Below are 22,126 nucleotides of genomic sequence, written 5' to 3' on the forward strand. Positions count from 1 at the left end.
TCTTTCTCTGTAGGGTACTGAAAGTAACCTAAATTCTAATTGGTATGCTGAGGTTAGTCTTTAGCTTGTATTTTTTAAATGCATGTTCTTGTTTATTTCATACATATTTAGCAAGAACACTTTTTAACGAAAGTAGCTATAGTCAGCAACTAGCTTGCTATGTTAGTGTTGCACTTCAGTATTATTTGCAGTTTCTGTGGATAGAAGGGCAGCAATTGCTTTCCATACTTAGCAAAAACTCTCTATTCTGTAAGTCGATTTTAACAGTACTACCATATTGAACATAACAGGAGCTGAACAATTTTATAGATAGTGATGAAATCTATTGTAATTTTTCTTTTGCTCTGGTGCCACAGGTGAAAGAACTTAGAGAGAAAGCCGAAGCATATAAGAGGAGAGCACGGGGCACTCACTTCTCCCGGGATCATCTCACCCAAATTCTGTCTGAACAAAATAAGTTATGGGAGGTGTCCTCGACATCTGATACTGAAGAATCAGTCAGTGATAATGTTGAAGCTCTGGATCTTGCAAGGTATAGATTTAATAACTAATGATCTTGCAAAAGTTAATTAAAAGTAATTTTATGCAAACATCAACTAGTAGATTAGTATACCTTTTGAATCTGTTTTCAACATATGCTGTTCACAGCAGAAAATAGCCTAAATCCTTTTGGTCAGGGTGGAATTTTTTTTTTGACAGCACCAAATGTGGGTTAATTTTCATCCATCATATTTAAAGCCTCACAATCCATTCTAATGCAACACTACAAGTGTCTGGCTGCCTAATTTTGAAAATCTTTCAAGAAATGTTAATGCTAAATGCTTATACTCTACATATATAAAAAAAAATTATGGGTTTGTTGAGCCAAACACATTTTGTGAATGACATATAAATGTTGCTACAATATTCAACTAAATACAAAAGGTAAATATATATAAATCAATTGCTAGCATAGAAAATATCTGTTTATATTTTAGAGCAAAAGAAACACAGAATACTTTCAGCAGAGAGAGACAAGAGATGCACTCTGACTCTGTAGCACAAGTTACTACATTACCACTGAATGCCTCAGCAAAATACAATGATACAGGACAGAATGGTATGCCAGATGTTCGTACTCTTCCAGTCAGCAGGAAATTGGCATGGAATGATGAAGAAGAGAAGCCATGTGGAGCAGAACTACCAGAAGACAATCAAGAACAAAATTATGAAACTGAGAAGGAGATGGAAGTTGAGGGAAATGCAGAAATGGAAGCAGTTGTTGAAAGGTAGCCACTGGTTGATGAAAATATGTATTAGATGGGGAAAGAGTTAGTTAGGAAAAATATTAAAATGAAGCCAAACTTTGGAATCAGTTTGGCTAAGATATTACATGTGTTTATATAGTCAAACCTCACTTTGATTCCTTTCAAATGTATAGGAAACAAGATCCTTAAACTTCCATACAAGCGATTTTTGTCTTTATTTCTCCATTTTAGACCTATTTTCACTAATTCTAGTAATTACTGTGTTGCAATTGTAGTGCTAGGTAAAAGCATGGAACTGTAACTTCAGATAATTTCTGCATGTACTTGGTTGAGGAGCTAATGCAAAGCCATCTCTGGGATTTTGACTGAAGTTCGCAAAGTGAGAATGGGCCCCGTTGAAGTATTTTAGCTTCACAGAAATTAAATATAGCTTGTACAAGTGGTGTTTTTATTGTATGCTCAGTATGAGATTTTCCTCCTTAGTTGTTTCCTGCAGCATTGAGGAAGCTAATGTTTAAACATTTTTATTTTGTTTTCTTCTTGCGTAAGTTCCTTTCTTGACAACCAAAAAAAAACGGCTTTCAGAACTGTATGATAATTTAATTAAATTTCTAGAGAACCAGCCCCTGTAAGCATACAAGAGATGGCAACAGTAAAGTCAGAATCAAATGAACAATCCGAGCTTGGTTCTGACGCCGGTGGGCGACTGCCTACCCCAAAGCTGAAGACAACTGGTGGAGCCCAGAGGACACATCATGATCTGACCACACCAGCTATTGGTATGACCATTTCTTAATTTAGCACAAATAATATTTGGTTTATCTATAATAACTAGATATTCAATTGTTTTTACACCTATGCATTTGTATGTGATTCCAAAAGTTGTAGAAATTTTTATATGTAATAAAAGCTTTGACTAACATACTTTCTACTAAATTAAAAGGTAATTTTGTATGCTATTTTGAAGCATTCCATTTTAAGATTTGCTCTAGCTTGCCTTGCTATTGTTTTGTTTCTCCAGTCTACCCTAGCTCGTCCCTTTCCTCGCTCATTCTGTCTGCACCCTGCACCGTGTTTCAACTTCTTGCTTTCTCAGCCAAAGCTATGTTATGGGAAGTGAACGTATGCATGCTGGCTAGCATTAGTTAACCACTGCTCAGTTACATGAATAATTTGTTTGTTAGTGAAACTCTCTGTCCCCATCACCTAGAGGCAGAAATGAAAACATAATGAGAAGTGGTCAGGATAAGCAGAAATGTGGGCAAGAAGGAGACAAGTGAAAAAAGCTTGGAGATCTTTAGAAAGCAGCAAGATTGCATTGTAGCAGGCAATTCTAATGAAAGGCAAAGTCTTCTAAAAGTAAGATGGATGCTCCATGGAATTCTGAATGGCATAAAATGTTTTGTGGGTGTTGCCATTTCTGAATTTGTAAGTTTTTTTTATGTAAGTGGTATGCGGGAAGGAGGTAATATAAAAACGGACAGTAAGAGCTTCTTTAAATATATAAAAAGGAAGAAAGAGGCCAAAGTGAACATTGGCCCCTTAGGGAATGAGGCTAGGGAAATAATAATAGGGAACCAGGAAATGGCAGAGATGTTGAATAAATACTTTGCTTCAGACTTCATGGTAGAAGATACTAATAGCGTTCCAAAATACTAAATAAAGGGGCAAAGGGCGGGGGGAGAAAATAAATACAACAACCTTAGAGAAAAAGTACTAGGGAAACTAATGGGGCTAAAGGCCAATAAGTCCCCTGGAACTGATGGGTTGCATCCTAGGATATTGAAGTAGCTACAGAGATAGTGGATGCACTGGTAATAATCTTCCAAGAATCCTTAGATTCTGGAAAAGTCCCAGAGGATTGGAGAACAGCCAATGTAATACCCTTAATCAAAAAGGGAAGGAGACCAAAAAAAGGCAACTATAGGCCAGTTAGCTTAACATCTGTCACTGGGGAAAATGTTGGAGCCTATTATAAGGGATGTAATAGGAGAGTGTTTAAAAATACATAATCTAATCAAGCAGAGTCAGCATGGCTTCATGAAGGGGAAATCATACCTAACAAATTTATTAGAATTCTTTGAGGAGGTAACAAGCAGGATAGATAAAGGGGAACCAGTTGATGTAATATATTTGAATTTCCAAAAGGCATTCGATAAGGTACCAGACATAAGGCTACTTAATAAGGTAAGAGACCATGGTATTGGGGGTAGTATATTAGCATTGAAAAAGGATTGGCTAACTAATAGAAAACAGAGCTTTGGGATAAGGGGTGCATTTTTGGGATGGCAACCTGTAACTAGTGGAGTGCCACAGGGATCAGTACTGGGGCCTTGATTTTTTACAATATATATCAATGACTTAGATGAAGGAAGTGAATGTACTATCACCAAGTTTGCGGATTACACAAAAATAGGTGGGAAGGCAAGTGGTGAGGATGACACAAGCCATCAACAGAGGGATATAGACAGGTTAAGTGAGTGGGCAAAAACTTAGCAGATGGAATATAATGTGGGAAAATGTGAGGTTATGTACTTTGGAAGGAAGAATAGAGGAGCTGAATATTATTTAAATGGAGAAGACTGCAGAAAGCTGTAGCACAGACGGATTTGGGAGTCTTTGTGCATGAATCCCAAAAAGTTAACATACAAGTTCAGCAGATAATGGGGAAGGCAAATGGAATGTTGGCCTTTATTTCAAAGGGAATGGAGTGTAAAAATAGGGAAGTCTTGCTAAAACTATACAAGGCACTAGTTAGACCATACCTAGAATACTGTGAATAATTTTGGTCCCCTTATCTAAGGAAAGATATATTGGCATTGGAGGCAGTCCAGAGAAGGTTCACTAGGTTGATCCCGGGTATGGAGGAATTTTCTTATGAGGAGGGGTTGAGTAGGTTGAGCCTATACTCATTGGAGTTTAGAAGAATGTGAGGCAACCTTATTGAAACATATAAGATTCTTAGGGGGTTTGACGGGGTAAATGCTGAGAGGTTGTTTCTAGGGAGTGTCTAAGACCAGAGGGCATAACTTCAGAGTAAGGGGTCGCCCATTTAAGACCGAGATGAGAAATTTCTTCTCTGAGGATAGTGAACCTGTGGAATTCTTTGCTGCAGAGGGTTATAGAGGCTGGGTCATTAACTATATTCAAGGCTGAGATTGACAGATTTTTAATCAGTAAGGGAATCCGGGGTTATGGGGAAAAGGCAGGAAAGTGGAGTTGAGAATTATCAGATCAGCCATGATCTCATTGAATGGCGGAGCAGACTTGAATGGCCTAGTTCTGCTCCTATGTCATATGGTCTTATGGGTAAGGGTAATTATATAAACAGCCTGAAATTTCCTCTATAAGCCCCATTAGACTAAGCATTTAATAATTATTAGATCCTAATTTTAATAATTTCTCTCCACCAGGGGGTGCTGTTTTAGTTTCTCCTTGTAAAATCAGATCACCATCACCCCATCGTAGAAGGACCCAGCCTCCATTGGGAAAACAATATTCGCCCTATAAATATTTATCAGAATCACCGAGCAAAATGCTAAGAAAGGTACAGAACTTTTACATGAGGGATATCTTGGCTCCTATTACAAGAAGTACATTCTTAACCAATTCAGCTTATACAGTCCACGTTCAAGATTCAGTCCAACTGGTCTCAGTGTGCCAGCAGGGGAGCTTGAATTGGCTTCAATGCTCCTAGATTTGGAAAGGAAAAACTGCTCATGATTCTTGCCAAAAGTCTGCATGTGTGGACAATGGGGTGGACAGATTTAGCAGACTGATTCGCCTGTGCTCAAATGATCTGCTGAAACTCCTGAGTCTAAACACTCATGTGAAGGAGCCCCCTTTGACAAGGTACTCAAGGATGCAGTAGTGCCCAAGGAAGGGTTTCAAAATGCAATGCTGCACACTGTGGGGAATGAAGAATTTTGTTCAGCAAAAGCCCTTCTCTACGACCTTGGCTTCAAACCTACATTTCATATTTACTGTAGCGTGAGTTATTCAGATGGCATTTTTACATGGCTGTTTTAATTATTTAAACTAAACAACAACTTTGATGTAGTTGTCATTTCAAGCTTCTAATTTGAAACCTAGTAAAATGAGATGGAAATTAGGATAATATTAGTTTATTGTAATTTATTATTAAATTAGTTTAATACTTTTTGAAAAATGACAAGTATAAAATAGTTTCATTTAACAAATGGCACAGCGTATTCCTGTCGGTATGTAAATATGCTTTTGAGAAATAAAATGCAAGCACCAGTAACTATGCAACTTGCAAGCTGAGATCATGGGTATCTGTAAACTGTTTGACTGTGGACAATCTTGTAGCCAAGCTCAATCATTTTTTAGACCCATGGGCTTTACAGCAAGCGTCATAGAGCTGTTATGGCACAGAAGGAGGCCATTCGGCCCACTGTATCCATGCTGGCTCTCTGTAGAAAGGATTGTAGAATTATTAGATTACAATCAGATTTGGAACCCCAGATTGACCCCATTTACTCAGGCCACTGAATGAAGCTAATGTATTGAATAATTCTGTAATCTTTGCAGCAAAATATTTATACAAGGTATGATTTGAATAGTACATAACCAAAAAAATGGTATTTTCTGTGTTACTTAGACTGAATCACTCCAACAGTCCCCAGCAGCTGGTGTTAAGACTTCTGACCCAATACCTTTGAGGGAAGAATATGGACCTGCAGCTTTCAATAGCCTATCTCCTGAAAAGACTGAACCTTCCATTCTAGCATCAGCGAAATCTCATCCCGTTTTTAATCCAAAATGTGCTTCAGTCACTGTTGCACCATCTTGGAGCTGCCCTCATCGGATACAAGGAACTCTTAGACATCCGGAATTCCAGCACAATGGTAAACAGTCAATATTCGGGGATAGATAGACCAACTGGTGAAATGGGCAGAGAGATGGCAGATTAGATTTAACGCAGAATGAAGAGAGGCAGCATAAACAAAATTGCACAATTTTTTAAAGGACTTGCAGGAAAAAGAGGCCTGGGGGTACACACACAAATCTTTTGAAGGCAGCAGGATAAGCTGATAAGGGTGTTAAAAATCCATAGCTTTAAAAATAGAGGCATAAATGCAAAAATAAGTTATGTTACACTTTTCTAAATTGTTGTGGTCTTGCCCTTCAGTCAGGCTGGAATTTGCAGTAAGCAAGCAGGTCCCGAGTACAGCACAAAATAGGTAGCTGTCCAATCATTCGTGACTCTTAATGTGAAATTGTAGATCCAGTGCCTAGCTTTTTTGTAACACAAAAGCTCTTCTTTTGTTAATGTTGGTAATGAATGTGATGTGTTGGTTGCCTCTCCCTGGCTATGGTAGTGTCCCCCTTCTGAATTGAGAAAAATTCTGTGTTAATATATTTGTTAGGAGTTATACTGTTTTTAGCATCAAGAAAATCTTGCAAGATAGTGCAGATTTTTCCTTCAAAATAATTCAGTATTGCTGGAGGGTTGTGAGGGTTTAACAATCTGGGTAGAATTGCATTTATTATTTTTTAAAGCCCAGCTGTGAATCAGTAGTAACTTCTTTTTAATTCCACTTGAAGGCAATACTGGAGGGCTAAGGACCAGTCTGCTGAGGATACAATCAACAGACCCAGCTGCTGCTGATAATGGTATTTGTATGGTTTTCAACTTAAAAATTGCTTGATGTAAACAGTTGCCATGTCAAAACCACTTTATAGAATTCAAGTTAACTTTGACTCAAAAAGAACAGCTGTAATATCATTTCAGCAATGATTCTGATAGAAGTTGTGCCATTGTCTAACAGACCTTATACTTTATTTTTTCTTTATTTTTCTTTAGTTCTGATAAAGAGTCATATGGACTCGAAACGTTAACTCTGTCTTCTGCTCCACAGATACTGTCAGACCTGCTGAGCTTTTCCAGCTATTTTTGTTTTTATTTCACATTTCCAGCATCCACAGTATTTTGCTTTTATTTGAGACCTTATATGGAGTTGTGGTATTTGTGACTATTAACCATATTCAAATAGCCTGGCGAGGAAATGATATATTAAAAAGTTAAGCTATAGGAAAGAAAAAACAGTGATGAGCTAACTCAGTAAAGAGCAGCTTGGAAAACAAATAGAATTAGAAGTTTTGGAAAAAAAACTGACAGGAATAAGCTTACATGTTGGTGGATGATGTCTGAGTGAAGATGCATTTTTGTTAATGTATCAAGATATTGGTTTCTTTCTGTCTTTCTCTCTGTTACAGTGCATTTGGGGGTTTAACAATGCCTCATAGAAAGGTGACACTTACCTTGATCGATAATCCAACGTTACCATCTCAGTCTGGTGTCTGAGGAGGGCTAAGACATTCAATTCAAATACAAGCACCTTGTGCGGTTTATTTGCACAATATTGAGTGGCAGCTCTTTTGGCGTTTAGCATAGACATATTTAAATTGTTCCAAACTTTTTTGTTGAATATTTCTCAATGTGTTTTAAAATGATTATGGTATATCTGAAGCTATTAGCAAGGAATAGATAGGCCAGAGAGAGAGATTCCATGGAGGATCAGCAACAAACACCACTCAAAGAATAATACTGAAGAATCGTTTACTTTAAAATTGCGGTTTGATGTTGCCAACAGAACTGTTACAATAGCCCAGATCTTCCATCTCCTCTGGAGAGTGGTACCCTGGAAGATGTGTTTGGGGGCCTCCTCAGAAGTCCCCATACAAGGACTGTACGGGAATTGCCCAGGAAATTTCAGTTTCTGTTGGGCAATTACCCTGTATCTGGAATCCCCCGAAACTCTGATTTTAAAATCAGAAACTTCAGATGGTTCTGTCTCACTAAGTTAGAATGATTAAAACCATTTCTACCTTCTGGTTAACTATCATACTGACCCTCATGAGCCTCCCACTGGACCCTCTGACCATGACTGCCCTACTATACCCTCCCACCTCCCGCCCCCTGACTACTCCCTTGAAACCTTGACCACCCCTCCCCAACCACTCAACTACATCCCCCCACCCCTGCGACCTCCCAACCCAGCCTAACCCCTCATCCACTTACCTTACATGCCTAACTTCTCTCCTAGCTTGCTAAAGTGCCTGGGACATTTAAACTTACTGAAATACAGCAGCTAGTGCTGTAAAAAGGGGGCATGGCTTCATTTCCCCCGATCCTGCATTTCACTGAAGGACTTGAGAAACAGCTGTGCTCCACATTTCTCAGCAGGTGCATTTTGGAAGCCCAGGCGAGAAATGTGCAGCTCCAGTCTAAGGTAAGAAAATAACAGTGGAGTGGCAATCTGACGATGATTGCCATTCCATGGAGTGTCTTTGTGCCTTAAAAGGAGCAATAGTTATGTATTTTCCCAATGTTAAACTTACAATATGTCATTTCACCTGTTCAGTTAGCCGTTAATTGTTTAATAAATATGTCAGTTTTTAAACCTAAGCCGCAATCCAGTGAAGCGCTTTTTCCACTACTTTCTAAAGTTGAGGAAGATCAGTTGAGGTCACACGATATATCAGGAAGTCAAAATACAGTGAATAGGTTCTCTGTTTGACCACTGATCTGTCTGCAGGTTATTTAGATATCAGGAAGGTAGAGTTACATTCATAGTCATATAGAACAGGAGCTGTTTTGAGTGTGATCTAGATACCTTTCTCAACTTCATCACCTCAGATAAAAACTCCAAAACATTGAAGAGTGTTCACTGCCACATTTTAGCCTCACCTTTGTTTTCATATGAGTATTTTTGGTGCTAGCTTTTATTTGGACCATTTTTCAATTAGACCAGTGGAATGGTACTGGGTGTAACCCAGTACCATCAGAACAAAAACATCACAAGTGCTCCCTTCAGGAGGAGGTAGGATTGTCAACTGTGACTGAATGTATTCTTGGACATTTCATCACATGACTTGCCCTCACGCTCCAGCCATTCATCAGCCAACACACCCATCCTTGTTCCTATGCCAATTGGAAAGCTAAAAGACTCATTACCCAATTAGATGAAGCTTGACTGTCAGCCAAACAGCCTTTTATCCACCCATTTTCAATATTTTTATATCTGGTAAAGAGAAAGGTTTAAAGAAAAAATTTTTTAAAAACTCTTTTTCAATGTCCCTATGATTTTTCTCCAGGATTGCTAACAGCAGTGTCCTGGAGATTGATCATCAATTCCTGGAGACTCCAGGCCAATCCCGGAGGGTTGGCAAATCTAGGAAGAGGGTACCAATAATTTGTAACAAGCCTAAATCACTCACCCAAACTAAAGCATGCAAAATAAAACAAAATCTAAAACCTTATCCAATTTCTTTAACTGGTCTTACAGTTAAAAGTCCTGCAGTGTCCATGGTTTACAGAATGCCTCAATTAGAACTAAAATATTCTCCCATTCCTAGGTGGTAACTAAAAGGGCTTGCAAAATCTCCTCTCTATTGCCTTACTTCTCCAATCAAGTTAATATGTGTGATAATAATGTATGACTTTAAAGTATTCACTGTTTCCTTGACACTTCTGGCTTCCAGTCAAATGTGTTCTATTGAAAGGCTATTCTAATACATTGCAACTATGTTTTTTTTCCAGTAAGTTATTTGTTTCATGACTGTTTAAAACTTTTGTATTACATCACATTGATAAGGTTTTGACCAATGAGCAGCAAAGGTGAATATCCAGTTACAATCCACACATTTTTCCAGTAAATCACTCAGCCATTCTTGTCAATAATAGCAATGGTAATGTCTATGGTTCTGTGATAAGGAAAATATATAAGTGCAGGTGAAATTACCATATTCTATGGTATGTAATTTAAAGACATTAGTTTCCTTATAGACTAATTGTTCCACAGACTTTCCAATGCACAAAAATGACAAAGAGCAGTAGAATGCTTGAGATAGTAGTGTAGGTTACAAAGAATACACAGTACAGAAATAGGCCATTTGGCCCAACTGGTCTATCGTAGTTAAAAGCAAAATACTGTGGATGCTGGAAATCTGAAACAAGAACAAAAATAGCTGGAAAAGCTTAGCAGGTCTGACAGCATCTGTGGAGAAGAATACAGAGTTAACATGTTGAGCCCATATGAATCTTAATCAAGACTCGAAACGTTAACTCTGTCTTCTTCTCTCCAGATGCTGTCAGACCTGCTGAGTTTTTCCAGCTATTTTTGTTCTGGTCTATCATAGTGTTTTTTACTCAATAGAGCCTCCTACCATCTGTTTTTATCTAACTCTATTGGCCTACCCTGGTTGATTCTGTCCCAGGACCTGATTCTAACCCATGTTCAGATAAATTAAATTAATGTGACCTAGTAACACTGAGATACATCACTTTAGGGCAGTAGAGAAATGGAGCTCTCCCATTTTTGTGTGAAGAAATTTCATACATGAATTTATAATAATAAAACTACAGTAAATAAAACCAAAATTGATTCAACTTTACCTTATTCTCTCTTTCAGAGGATGATCGAATGTCACAAATATCTGCACGATCAGCAGCATCCAGCTCACTCGCCTCTCAAGTTCTTGAGCGTGCTCAGAAACGGAGAGATGATTTCTGGGGCAAGAGCCCATGAGCTAAACTTTAAATGGTGTTTATTCCTAGAAGGACTTTTAGGTTTTGCTAAGGATTTGACTTTTTTTTAAACCTGAGAAATGAATCCACTTCAACTTTGAATACGAATGTCTCTTTATATGTTAATTGTTATACTTCTTCTGTCTATTTATTATTTAAAATTTGTTTGATTTATATTGACCCATGCGTGTTCATGCTGAGAGCTAAGATTCAAGTTTGATGTTTGCCAATATTTTACTGTAAAATACATTATTTAATGTATAAGCTGATTTCTACACAGTTAAAAAAATTGAATGAATGTGTATGCAGCAATTTTAATGAATTTTTAAAAAAAATAAGTTTTAAAACAATGAATTCATGGGATGTAAATGTCTCTGGCCAAGTCAGCATTTATTGCTCATCTCTAATTACTCTTGAGAAGGTGCTGGTGAAGCACCTTCTTGCACTGTTGCAGCCCATGTGGTGATGCAATGGTAAGGGAAGGAGTTCCAGGATTTTGACCCAATAACAATGAAGGAATGACGGTATATGTTCAAGTTAGGTTGTGTGTGACTTGGAGGGGAATTTGCAGGTGGTGTTGTTCTCATGCACCTGCTGGCCTTGTCCTTCTAGATGGTAGAGGTCAGAGTTTGAGAAGTACTATGAAAAGCCTTGGTGCGTTGCTGCAGTGCATATTGTAGCCATGGTGCACTGATGGTTGTGGGGAATGGGGTGCCAATTAAAAAAGGGTTGCTTTGCCCTTAATGGTGTTGAGCTACTTTGAGTGTCGTTGGCACTGTACTCGTCCAGGCAAATGTGCCTTATAGATAATGGGAAGACTTTGGTGAGTCAGGAGGTGAGCCATTCAGCACAGAATACCCAGCCTCAGACCTGCTTTTGTAGTGATGGTATTTATGTGACTGCTCCAGTTTCGGGTCAACGGTTGACCTCCCAAGATGTTAATAGTTGAAGATTTGATGATGGTAATGCCACTAGTCGTCAAGGGGAGGAGGCTATACTCTCTCTTGGAGATAGTCATTACCTGGCACTTGCATGGCATGAATTTAACTTATCAATGATCAACCAAGCCAGAATATTGTCCAGGTCTTGCTGCATGTGGGCATGAACTGCTTCATTATCCGGGGAACTGTGATTGAAACTGAACACTGCATTAATCGTAAATAGCCCCACTTCTGACTTTATGATGGAAGGACAATCATTGATGAAGCAGTTGAAGATGATTGGGCCTATAACAGCAGGAACTCCTGCAATGATACCTTGGGGCTGAGCCGATTGGCTTCTAACAGCTGCAACCACCTCCTTCGTGTTAGGAATAACTCTGGCCAGTGGAATGCTTTGCCCAATACTTACTGACTTCACTTTTACTAGGGCTCCTTGATGTTACACTCCATCAAATGCTGCCTGAATAGCAAGGATAGTCAATCTCACCTCACCTGAAATAGCTATTGAGATTCTTGATTTAGGTAAGGCTGACTTAATGGAAAGAGTCAGAGGTTAGACACTATAACCTGGGAAAATCTGTTAATGAGTAAAATGATAACAAATCAGTGGGGGTGTTCAAAAAATAATTTCACGTGATGCTGAACCAGTTCGTACTCCTAAAAGGGCAAGAATTCTACTTGCTAAAAAAGACAGCCATGGACAACTAAAGCGTGAGAAAAAATATAAAACTGAAGGAAAAATCATACAAAAATGCAAAGCTAGCATAGCTTCTGGCAAATGGGAAAGATGCAAAGGAAGATAGATAGTAAGAGCTACAAAATGGGAGTTTGAAAAGAAACTTGCAAGAGGTATCAAAATTAATACAAAATACTTTTACAGTTATATTAGCAAAAGGTGGATGGCCAGAAGCACTATAGGCCTCTTGAAAACTTACTGTTTTGTTACTAATGATAAGGGAATGGCAGACATACTGAATAATTACTTAGAATCGGTATTTACCATTGAAGAAAAGATTCAAGAAAACTATGAAACGGGCTCAACAAAATTAATGTAAACTTGACCATACAAACGGGAGAAATTAATTGCCCAAAAGAGCAATAAATGCCCAGGACTGGATGGTTTCTGGTCTGAGATTTTAAAAGAAATGGGTGAGAATATTCAGTGCCCCAAGTATAATCTAATAAAGTTCTTTTGTTTCAAGGACTGGCCTTTAGATTGGAACATTGAGCATGCTGCTATGCGATGTAAGAATGATGAGAGAGGGAAACCAGGGGATTATAGACCAGTTAGCGTAATATCTGTTGTAAAAATTTAGCTAGAATTTATAATTAAGGATAGGGTGATTGAGCACTTGAAAATTTTCAGCTGATCAGAGTGAGCTAGCATAAATTTGTAAAAGGTAAGTCATGCCTTATGACTGTCAAATAAAGTTGAAGCCCATGGAATTGAAAGAAAATTACTAACCTGGTTAGAAAGTTGGCTGAGCGGTAGGGGACAGAGGATTGAGATAATGGGCAGGTACTCTAACTAGCAGGATGTGATTAATGGTGCCCTACAAGAATCTGTGCGGAGGCCACAACTATTCAATGTATTCATCGATGACTTAGATGCGGGATAGAAATCCACATTTCCAAATTTTATGATGACGCAAAAGTATCCTGTTTCGTAGGTGGTGTAGATGGAAGTATAAAATTACAAAGAGCTAATGATAGAATAAGTGAATGAACAGAACTGTGGCAAATTGATTTCAATATAGGCAAATGTGAGGTCATCCACTTTGGATTTATAAAGGATAGAACGAAAGCTGCACCTGCAATATGAAGAATGGAAGTGAGCAATTTGCACCAATAGTGGCATCCAACAGCTGCAATGTTAAGGTAACCAGTGCTAGAACCACTTAAAAAAAAAAGTACTGATAGACTGCTGTGTGACCATTTACATTTTGACAAGAACTGACAAGAACTTTTTCAGTAATTAACATGTCAGGAACAATGGAGGCTATTAAACAGAGCTGATATTCATGGGCAGAGTTCTAATTTTCCTAATTTAATTGCTGTTTAAAATAGAATTGCTACTGTACCCCTTGGTGTAGCAGACAAGACACAAAACAGCTCCAGTCCTATCAATGCTGGAATCCAATGCCGAATTTTGCTGTTATGTGTGATTTATATTGTGGGACTTTTATTAAACTGCTGCTTACTGTTGACTATTTATTCAGAAACAGGTATATTTTCCTAATGTTGCCACAAGACTTAGTTTGTTTCTTGGTATCAATGCAGCGCAGCAGAAGTGACCATGCATTTTATTTTTGCTAGACACTTGGATTTAAAATTTTAATTGGCATCAGCAACTTGAAAGATCAGATCTTGGATAAATCCTAATTCAAAATACCACCAATGGGGCAACAGCATTAAGAACTGCCTTTTTTAGATCCAGGAAATTCAGACAGGACAAACCAGTAGATAATAACATAAACAGAGCATAATTGCTGGAATTTGAAGCTGCACTTCAAACTCATTTGCACAGTAGCAATGGTGACAGTTGTGCCTATATACTTGAGTATTGTATATTACGCCTCTTGTAGTGCATTTATACTGCAACTACAATCCTGTTGATTTGCAGCAAACTTTACAAAATGCAACAGGTTAGGACCTGACTTTAGAAGGAAGTGATGCTTAGGGTTCACAACACATGGAACGTCACCAGGTTTAACATTGATGTGAGTCTCTTGGGCCCTACAGGCTTTTTAAACTTGCCCAGAGCTTGTGTAAATGCAGACAGCGTAGGTGTTGCTAGCTACATTTTCAAAATATGCATGGTCTGGAGTGGCATAGTACATATGGAAATTCCGAATGCGGTCAGACAGTATAAACATGGTAAAACAAAAACAGAATTACCTGGAAAAACTCAGCAGGTCTGGCAGCATCGGCGGAGAAGAAAAGAGTTGACGTTTCGAGTCCTCATGACCCTTCGACAGAACTAAACATGGTTTTGGCTGGGCTGTTGGTCTCAGAGTTGTATTATAGTCATGAGGGTATGACAGCATGGTGGTTATGTTACTGGAATAGTAATCCACAGAATGTAATTTCATATCACACCATAGCTATTTGGAAATTTTAAATTCTATTTAAAATAAAATCGGGGATGGGGTGAAAAACAGAAAGCTGGTACCAGTAAAAGTGTTCTTACCTGGCCTGGCCCATAGGTGACTCTAGTCCTACACCAATATGCTTGTTTCTTAACTGCCCTCCAAAATGGCTTTGTAAACTACCCAGCTCTATCAAATCAACTAAGAATGACAATAAATGGCAACCTTGGCCATATTCCAAGAATGAACTTAAAAAAACCCTAAAATTTCTCTCAATGGACAGCTCAAGCTTTGAAGGGCAAACTATATATGTGTTCCTGGGTGTTTTCATGGAAATACACATATATGATTTAAAAAATAATAATTCAAATAAAGTCTTCCCCAAGTCACCGGAAAGTTATGTGTAGAGCAACAATAGTGAAAATATTTTGTTAGTCATAGAATCATTATGGCACAGAAGGGGGCCATTCACCTATCTAGTACATACCAGCTCTGTATAGCAATCTCATTAGTCACATTCCCCTACTCTATCCCCATAGCCCTGCAAGTTTATTTTCCTCAAGTGCCCATTCAATTTCCTTTTGAAATTATTGATGTCTCCTCTTCCACCACCCTCTAGTTCTTGCACAATCATCAAATGGGAACAGCTTTTTCTTATTGGAGCATGTCCTAATCTTGTAAACCTCTATCAAATTTCCCCTCAGTCTCCTTTGCTTTAAGGAGAACAACTCCAACTTCTCCAATATAACCGTGTAGCTAAAATAACTCATCTCTGGAACCATTCTGGTAAATCTTCTCTGCACCCTCTCAAGGACTCTCACATCCTTCCCAAAGTGTGGTGACCAAAACTGGATGTAATAATCTCTAATTGTGCCTAACCAGAGTTTTATAAGGGTTCAGCATTACCTCCCTGCTTTTATGCTTAATATCACTACCACTTTCTAGGATAATGTTTTTTAATCTATCCCATTGGCCTTGGCAATAGCTTTCTGAACTGCTGTTAACCTCAAACTTTTTCTCTATTCTTCATGAAACTTGACCCTTTCAGAGACCATACATCTTCTTTCTATTCTGCCGAGGCTTTTGATTTCCCTTCTTGACTGAATTCATCTGAATTTTAACTTTCATGGCAACAAGATTAAGATCTGAATCTGTGATTGCACCTGCATAGGCACATGGTTTATGCTGTTTCGATATTTCTACTCATTAAAGGAGTAATCAATTTGGTACCCCTTCAAATCCCCAGGTGACTTCCAAGTGTACCATATCCTTTAACTGTGCTTAAACTAGCTGTTGATGATGCAGTTTCCGTCTTCTGCAGAACTCAAACAGCATTTCTCCTCTGATGTTTCTGACACCCAGTCCGTGGCTTCCAACTTTGTTTCTATCTCTGCCTTCACTGATACAGCATTTCAATCTCCCATGATCACTAAGTTGTTTCCTTTTCTCTTTTCTATCAGTTCTTCCAGTTTCTGATACACTGTCTCTCCACTTCTTCATCTGGGCGCTCTGATGTGGGCATGTACACTGCTATAATAACAACATCCACTTGATCAGCATTGAGCACACCTTCAGCAGTCTCACTGTGTTGATTAATTCTCATCACACACTTTGCCATTTCATTATCCAACATTATAGCAATATCCCTTTGGCTCTGTTCACCACCTGCATAAATGACTCTTGTATTGTCACTTTCAAGATCACCACAATCTCTCCATCTTCATTTTGTCAGACAGAGAATATTCAGGTTGTATCTTCCCATTCCTCTCTTGATATTTTCTGGCTTTCCCCTTCTCATCATTGTCCTCACATTCCAAGTTCCCATTCTCACCAATTTTCATAAGGAGTTTATATGTTGACAATCTGGGATGCCTTGCTCCTTCCCCTGCTAGATATGGCACCAACTATTTTATTGGTCCTGTTTACGTTGTTTGTCTTATGCCTTTGAGTTGTGTTGGCCGTGAGCAATATGATCAGGGAAAAAAATCCATGAAGTTGTTTCCTGTTGCCTTCCTTATGTGTGCTTAAAACATAAGTTCTCTTCCCGAGAGGCAGTTGTCCTTCAACATATGAACATATGAGTTAGGAGCAGGATTAGTCCATTCAGCTCCTCGAACCTGCTCCGCCATTCAATAAGATCATGGCTGATTTGATTGTAACCTCAACTCCACCTTTCCACCCATCCCCGATAACCTTTCATCCCCTAGCTTATCAAGAATCTATCTAGCTCTGCCTTAAACATATTCAGTCTCTGCTTCCACCGCCTTTTGAGGAAGAGAGCTTCAAAGACTCACTACCCTCTGAGAAAAAAATCCCCTCATTTCTGTCTTAAATGTGTGACCTCTTATTTTTAAACAGTGACACCCAGTTCTAGATTCTCCCACAAAAGGAAACTTCCTTTGCACCCTTTCAAGACTCCTCAGGGTCATGTATGTTTCAATCAAGTTGCTTATTATTCTTCTACACTCCAGCAGATGCAAGCCAATCCTTCCTCATAAGACAACCTCCCATTCCAGGTATTAGTCTAGTAAACTTTCTCTGAACGACTTCCAATGCATTTACATCCTCCCTTAAACAAGGAGACCAATACTGTACACTATACTCCAGATGTGGCCTCACCAATGCCTTGTATGGCTGAAGTATAACCTCTTTACTTTTGTATTCAATTCCCCTCGCAATAAATGGTAACATTCTATTAACTTTCCTAATTACTTGCTGTACCAGCATACTGACCTTTTGCAATTCATGCACTAGGACACCCAGATTCTTCTGCATCTCAGAGCTCTGCAATCTTGCACCATTTAGATAACATGCTTTTTTATTATTCCTGCCAAAATGAACAATTTCACATTTTCTCACATTATACTCCATTTGCCAGATCTATGTTCACTCATTTAACTTATCCATATCCGTTTGTAGCCTCCTGATGTCCTCTTCAGAACTCACTTTCCTACCTACCTCTGTATCATCAGCAAATTTAGCAATCATATCTTTGGTCCCTTAATCCAAGTCATTTATATAAATTGCAAAACGTTAAGCCCCCAGCACTGATCCCTATGGCAGATCACTCATTACAACTTTCCAACCAGAAAATGACCCATTCATGCCTACTCTCTATTTCCTGTAAGCTAGCCAATCTTCCATCCATGCCAATATGTTACCCCCTGAACCATGAGTTTTTATTTTCCACAATAATCTTTGATGTGGCACCTTATCAAATGCTTCTGGAAATGTAAGTATTGTACTGTCACCCATTCCCCTTTATCCACAGATGTTACTTCTTCAAAGAGCTCCAATAAGTTGGTTACATGTGGGGCAGAATTTTGCCGTCGGCGTGCGGGGGTGGGGCCCGCTCGTTGACACATAAAATGATGCGGGATGACATTGGGCAGAACCCTCAACGTCATCCCACCCCATTTAAATTTTCAGGAAGGCGTGGGCGCAGCAAAATCAGCTGCGGGCCCACTTACCTGTCAATGGCCAATTGAGGCCTTTGACAGGATCATTTAAACAATTAAAGGATCTGCCCATCCAACCTTAAGGTTGGCGGGCAGGCCAGGAGCCCTGGTGGCAAATGGAGAAAACATGAAACCTCATCCGCCGGCGGGATGAGGTTTCATGCAGGGTTTTAACAAGTTTAATAAAGTTATAGTGTAAGTTATGAACATGTCCCATCTCAGAAGGGGACATGTTAGGGAATTTTTTTTTTCTTTTTTAATCTTTTTCGAAGTGGAAACGATCTCCCTGAGGCTGCACTCTCGCTTTTGGGGAATCCTCCCCGCCTGCACAGGAAGCGCATAGCGCTTCCCAGCTGACGTCACACTGGGCGGGCCTTAATAGGCCTGCCCACGTAAAATGGCAGTACGGCCTGCTTCTCCAGTGTGGATTGGTTCCCTGCCTGCTGGAGATTGGGTCAGGCCTGCCCATCCGACAGGCAGAAAATTCTGTCCATGATTTCCCTCTCACGAAACCATGTTGATTCTGCCTGATTACCTTGAATTTATCTAAGTGCCCTGCTACAACATCTTTAATAATCCCTATGGCAGATGTTAAGCTAACTGGCCTGTAGTTTCCTGCTTTCTGTCTTCCTCCCTTTTTGAACAAAGGAGTTACATTCGCTATTTTCTAACTTAATGAAACCTAGGGAATTTTGGAAAATTAAAACCAGCATATCAACTATCTCACTAGCCACTTCTTTTAAGACCCTAGGATGAAGTCCATCAGCACCAGGGGACTTGTCAGCCCGCGGTTCCAACAATTTGCTCAGAACCACTTCACTGGTGTTATGGCACAGCGGATGGTAAATGCTGAGCTGTTCAAATCCCAGAAGTGCCACAACTATTTCATAATTTGTATGCCTTCAATTCAGTTGCAATAAGGTTTCTTAAAATACTAAAATAACCTTTATTAATAAAAAATGATTTTAAGTACATACATAGATTTATAAATTACTACTATGATAACTCCTAGCTCCCCTTGTTAATCTAACTCTCAGTTACACCTCTGTTAAGGCAACAGTAAAACACACAGATTTTAAAAGACCAGGCAAAGTAACACGATAACCTGAACAGTCGAATTCAAAGTGAGGTTTCTTCCTTTCAGCTTGTGTAGACAGCAACTTGAGGCTTAGAGGCTGGAGGCTTTTCACACTTGTTAGATCTTAGAATTCCTTTCCTTACACACAATCTCATCTCCTTTATACAGGTTTCTCCCTTTTTAATATAGGCCAGAATATTGCCGTCATTATGCGGGGGCGTGCCCGACACACTGCTGCACAAAATGATGCGAAATGACATTGAGCGTGCATCCCAATGTCATCGAACGTCATTCCGATATTGTGTTCAGCGGGCAAACTGTCAAAGGCCTATTAAGGAAGTCATTCAGATCATTAACACCGTTGCCCATCCAACCCTAAGGTTGGCGGGCAGGTGAGCTGAAGCAGCCTTCGCGTTTTCCAGGAAACCTCATCCATGGGAGGGATGAGGTTTCCTGAAGGTTTTATAAAATTAATGAATAAATTTGGTGAACTTGACAAACAAGTCCCAGCTCCTGTGATACTGTCACATGAGGGGACATGATTAAACTTTTTACTTGAGTTTTTAAAATCTTTATTGCCCATTCAATCTCCCCGTGTGAAAGAGTGCAGGCCCCAACTCTCCCTCCTCCCCAAGCCCGCACAGGTAGCACTCAGTGCTACTGGCCACATGTTATGCTGGGCGGGCCTTAACTGACCCACCCACGTAAAATGGTAGCGGGCAGCCGATCAGTTCCATGCCCGCTCCCGCCCAGCCCACCCGACATAGGTAAAATGCAGCCCATAAATCCCATTGTCCCAATATGACTTTTCAACTCTACTTTTCTAATAACACTCCTTCATAGTACCAATTTTATCAGTAAGCTTTGGGAAAAATAAACAAACAGTTTGGCTTCTTCTGTTGGCTAGGTGTAACACCTTACCATCTCTGAAATTCACGACTACTCTGGTTTATCTAAAAATGCAAATGTTCTTTTACACCTCACATTCTAAAACTTCAAACGCATTTACTTATTTAGCATTTCAAACCTAACTTCTCTTCTAAGACATCAAAGCTTTCAGACCACCTGTCTTTAATTCAGTTAAAACCTCCCCCCCCCAGCCCCCCACACACAGACACACACACACACTACTCCTACCTTACAATGAATTCCAATGACATTATGAAAATTACTATATTTTCCTGACACCTGGTGATTGTAATTTTTTGGAGTTCTTCCCTCCTTTCCATCTCCTGATTTATAGCTACTTCTGGGGTGTTACTTGTATCCTCTATAATGAAGACAATTGCACAATACCTGTTCAATTCATCTACCATCTCCTTATCTTCCATTATTAATTCCCCAGACTCACTTTCTATAGTGAGATTCGCTTTCAAGGTTCCAGCTCTTCCTTTATCACCACCAAAAAATCAATGATTCTGCCATTGGCCATGGCTTGTAACCCAAAGCATAGGACCCTCACCTGGGCCGCCTTAGAAAGTGCTAAAGAAAATATTGGTTAAAGGGAAAAGCGTTAGAAAGTCATGAGTCTCAGAAGAAATGCTGAAGATAATGGACAAGAGAAGAAAGTGGAAAATCAAAACACAAATGAAGGTAAACAAATGTATAGAGAACTAAACAATGGGCTAAGAAAAGAGACTGACTAGGCAAGAGAGAGTTGATGGTGCTACCAGTGCAGAGAATTGGAAGAAGTACAAAAAAAAAGGAAGAACAGGCACTCTTAGAAAATAAAACAACTGACTGGAGAGGAGAGGTAAGCAAGTACAAAGAGGAATTGATAGCACTGCTAATAGAACCTAGAAAGTAAAAAACAAGTGGAAAGTGTTTGCTGAAAACCTATGGAAGAGTTCTGAAGAAGAATCATATTTGATTCAAAACATTAACTCTATTTTTCCCTCCACAGATTCTGCCAGACCTGTTAAGCATTTCCTGCACTTTCTGTTTTTATTTTAGATGTTTTTTTGCTTTTATTAATACATCAAAGAGCTGTTTGACAATGATGACATACAAACAGATCTAGAATCAGAGACATTTCACAAGGTGATTTAGGAACTAATCTTCTGGAGTGTAAAATATTTAGAGTTATCTAAGAACTGAAGCCAAAAAAATCAGAAGGATATGATGGAATTCCTGTAGAAATGATAAAAGGACTTGGTGGGAAGGCATCAAGAGGAGATGCACGCTAAGGGAGATTGACCAGAAGGCTTTTTGATGAACACAATGGTCCCATTGGGAAAGAAGGCAAATACCACAAAATGTGAAGAGCATCACACCTTAACTTTGATTACACATGCATCCAAGGTAATGTTAAAAATCCTAGCAAATAGATTTGGAAGCTAAAGTAAGCCATTAAATTGGCTGTGATCAATTTGGTTTTAGAAAGGGTTGCAAACTAAAGAGGCTACAGTGTTAATGTGAACGTTATAAGAAAGAAGCATAGAAGATCAGCAACAAGTGTACACCTGCTTTGTGGATTACGAAAAAGCTTTTGATCGAGTGAACTGGAAAAAGCTGTTGAAAGTGCTGAAAGTGATTAGAATTGATTCGTGAGATAACAGAATGATTGAGTCTCTGTACATGGGACAGACTGCTACAATCAGGACAATATTTGGTGAAACTGAAGCTGGTGTAATAGGGCGTAATTGATTCAAGGCTGTCTACTATCACCATTACTCTTCAACATCTATACAGAAGCCATGATAAAAGAAGCACTAAATGAAGTGCAGAAAGGTGCCAAAATAGAAGGCCAATTGAAGGCTG

General features: G+C 39.1%; 1 protein-coding gene across 4 annotated transcripts in view; it reads left to right on the forward strand.

Annotated features, from left to right (window-relative positions):
- Positions 1 to 13,955, forward strand: part of mdm1 (Mdm1 nuclear protein) — a 31,172-nt gene extending 17,217 nt beyond the window's left edge. For 2 of the 4 annotated variants that reach the window (XM_041216513.1, XM_041216516.1), the window contains 8 exons: positions 14 to 52; positions 357 to 532; positions 978 to 1,268; positions 1,863 to 2,026; positions 4,661 to 4,794; positions 5,869 to 6,115; positions 6,816 to 6,884; positions 10,686 to 13,955. In XM_041216513.1, coding sequence (XP_041072447.1) covers positions 14 to 52; positions 357 to 532; positions 978 to 1,268; positions 1,863 to 2,026; positions 4,661 to 4,794; positions 5,869 to 6,115; positions 6,816 to 6,884; positions 10,686 to 10,801 — 1,236 coding nt within the window. In that variant the 3' untranslated portion in view covers positions 10,802 to 13,955. The remainder of the gene's footprint in view (positions 1 to 13; positions 53 to 356; positions 533 to 977; positions 1,269 to 1,862; positions 2,027 to 4,660; positions 4,795 to 5,868; positions 6,116 to 6,815; positions 6,885 to 10,685) is intronic. The other 2 variants (XM_041216514.1, XM_041216517.1) reach the window with 1 other exon arrangement.
- Positions 13,956 to 22,126: the final 8,171 nt, after the last annotated feature.

This window comes from Carcharodon carcharias, chromosome 21 (genome assembly GCF_017639515.1).
Source record: "Carcharodon carcharias isolate sCarCar2 chromosome 21, sCarCar2.pri, whole genome shotgun sequence".
NCBI lineage: Eukaryota > Metazoa > Chordata > Chondrichthyes > Lamniformes > Lamnidae > Carcharodon > Carcharodon carcharias.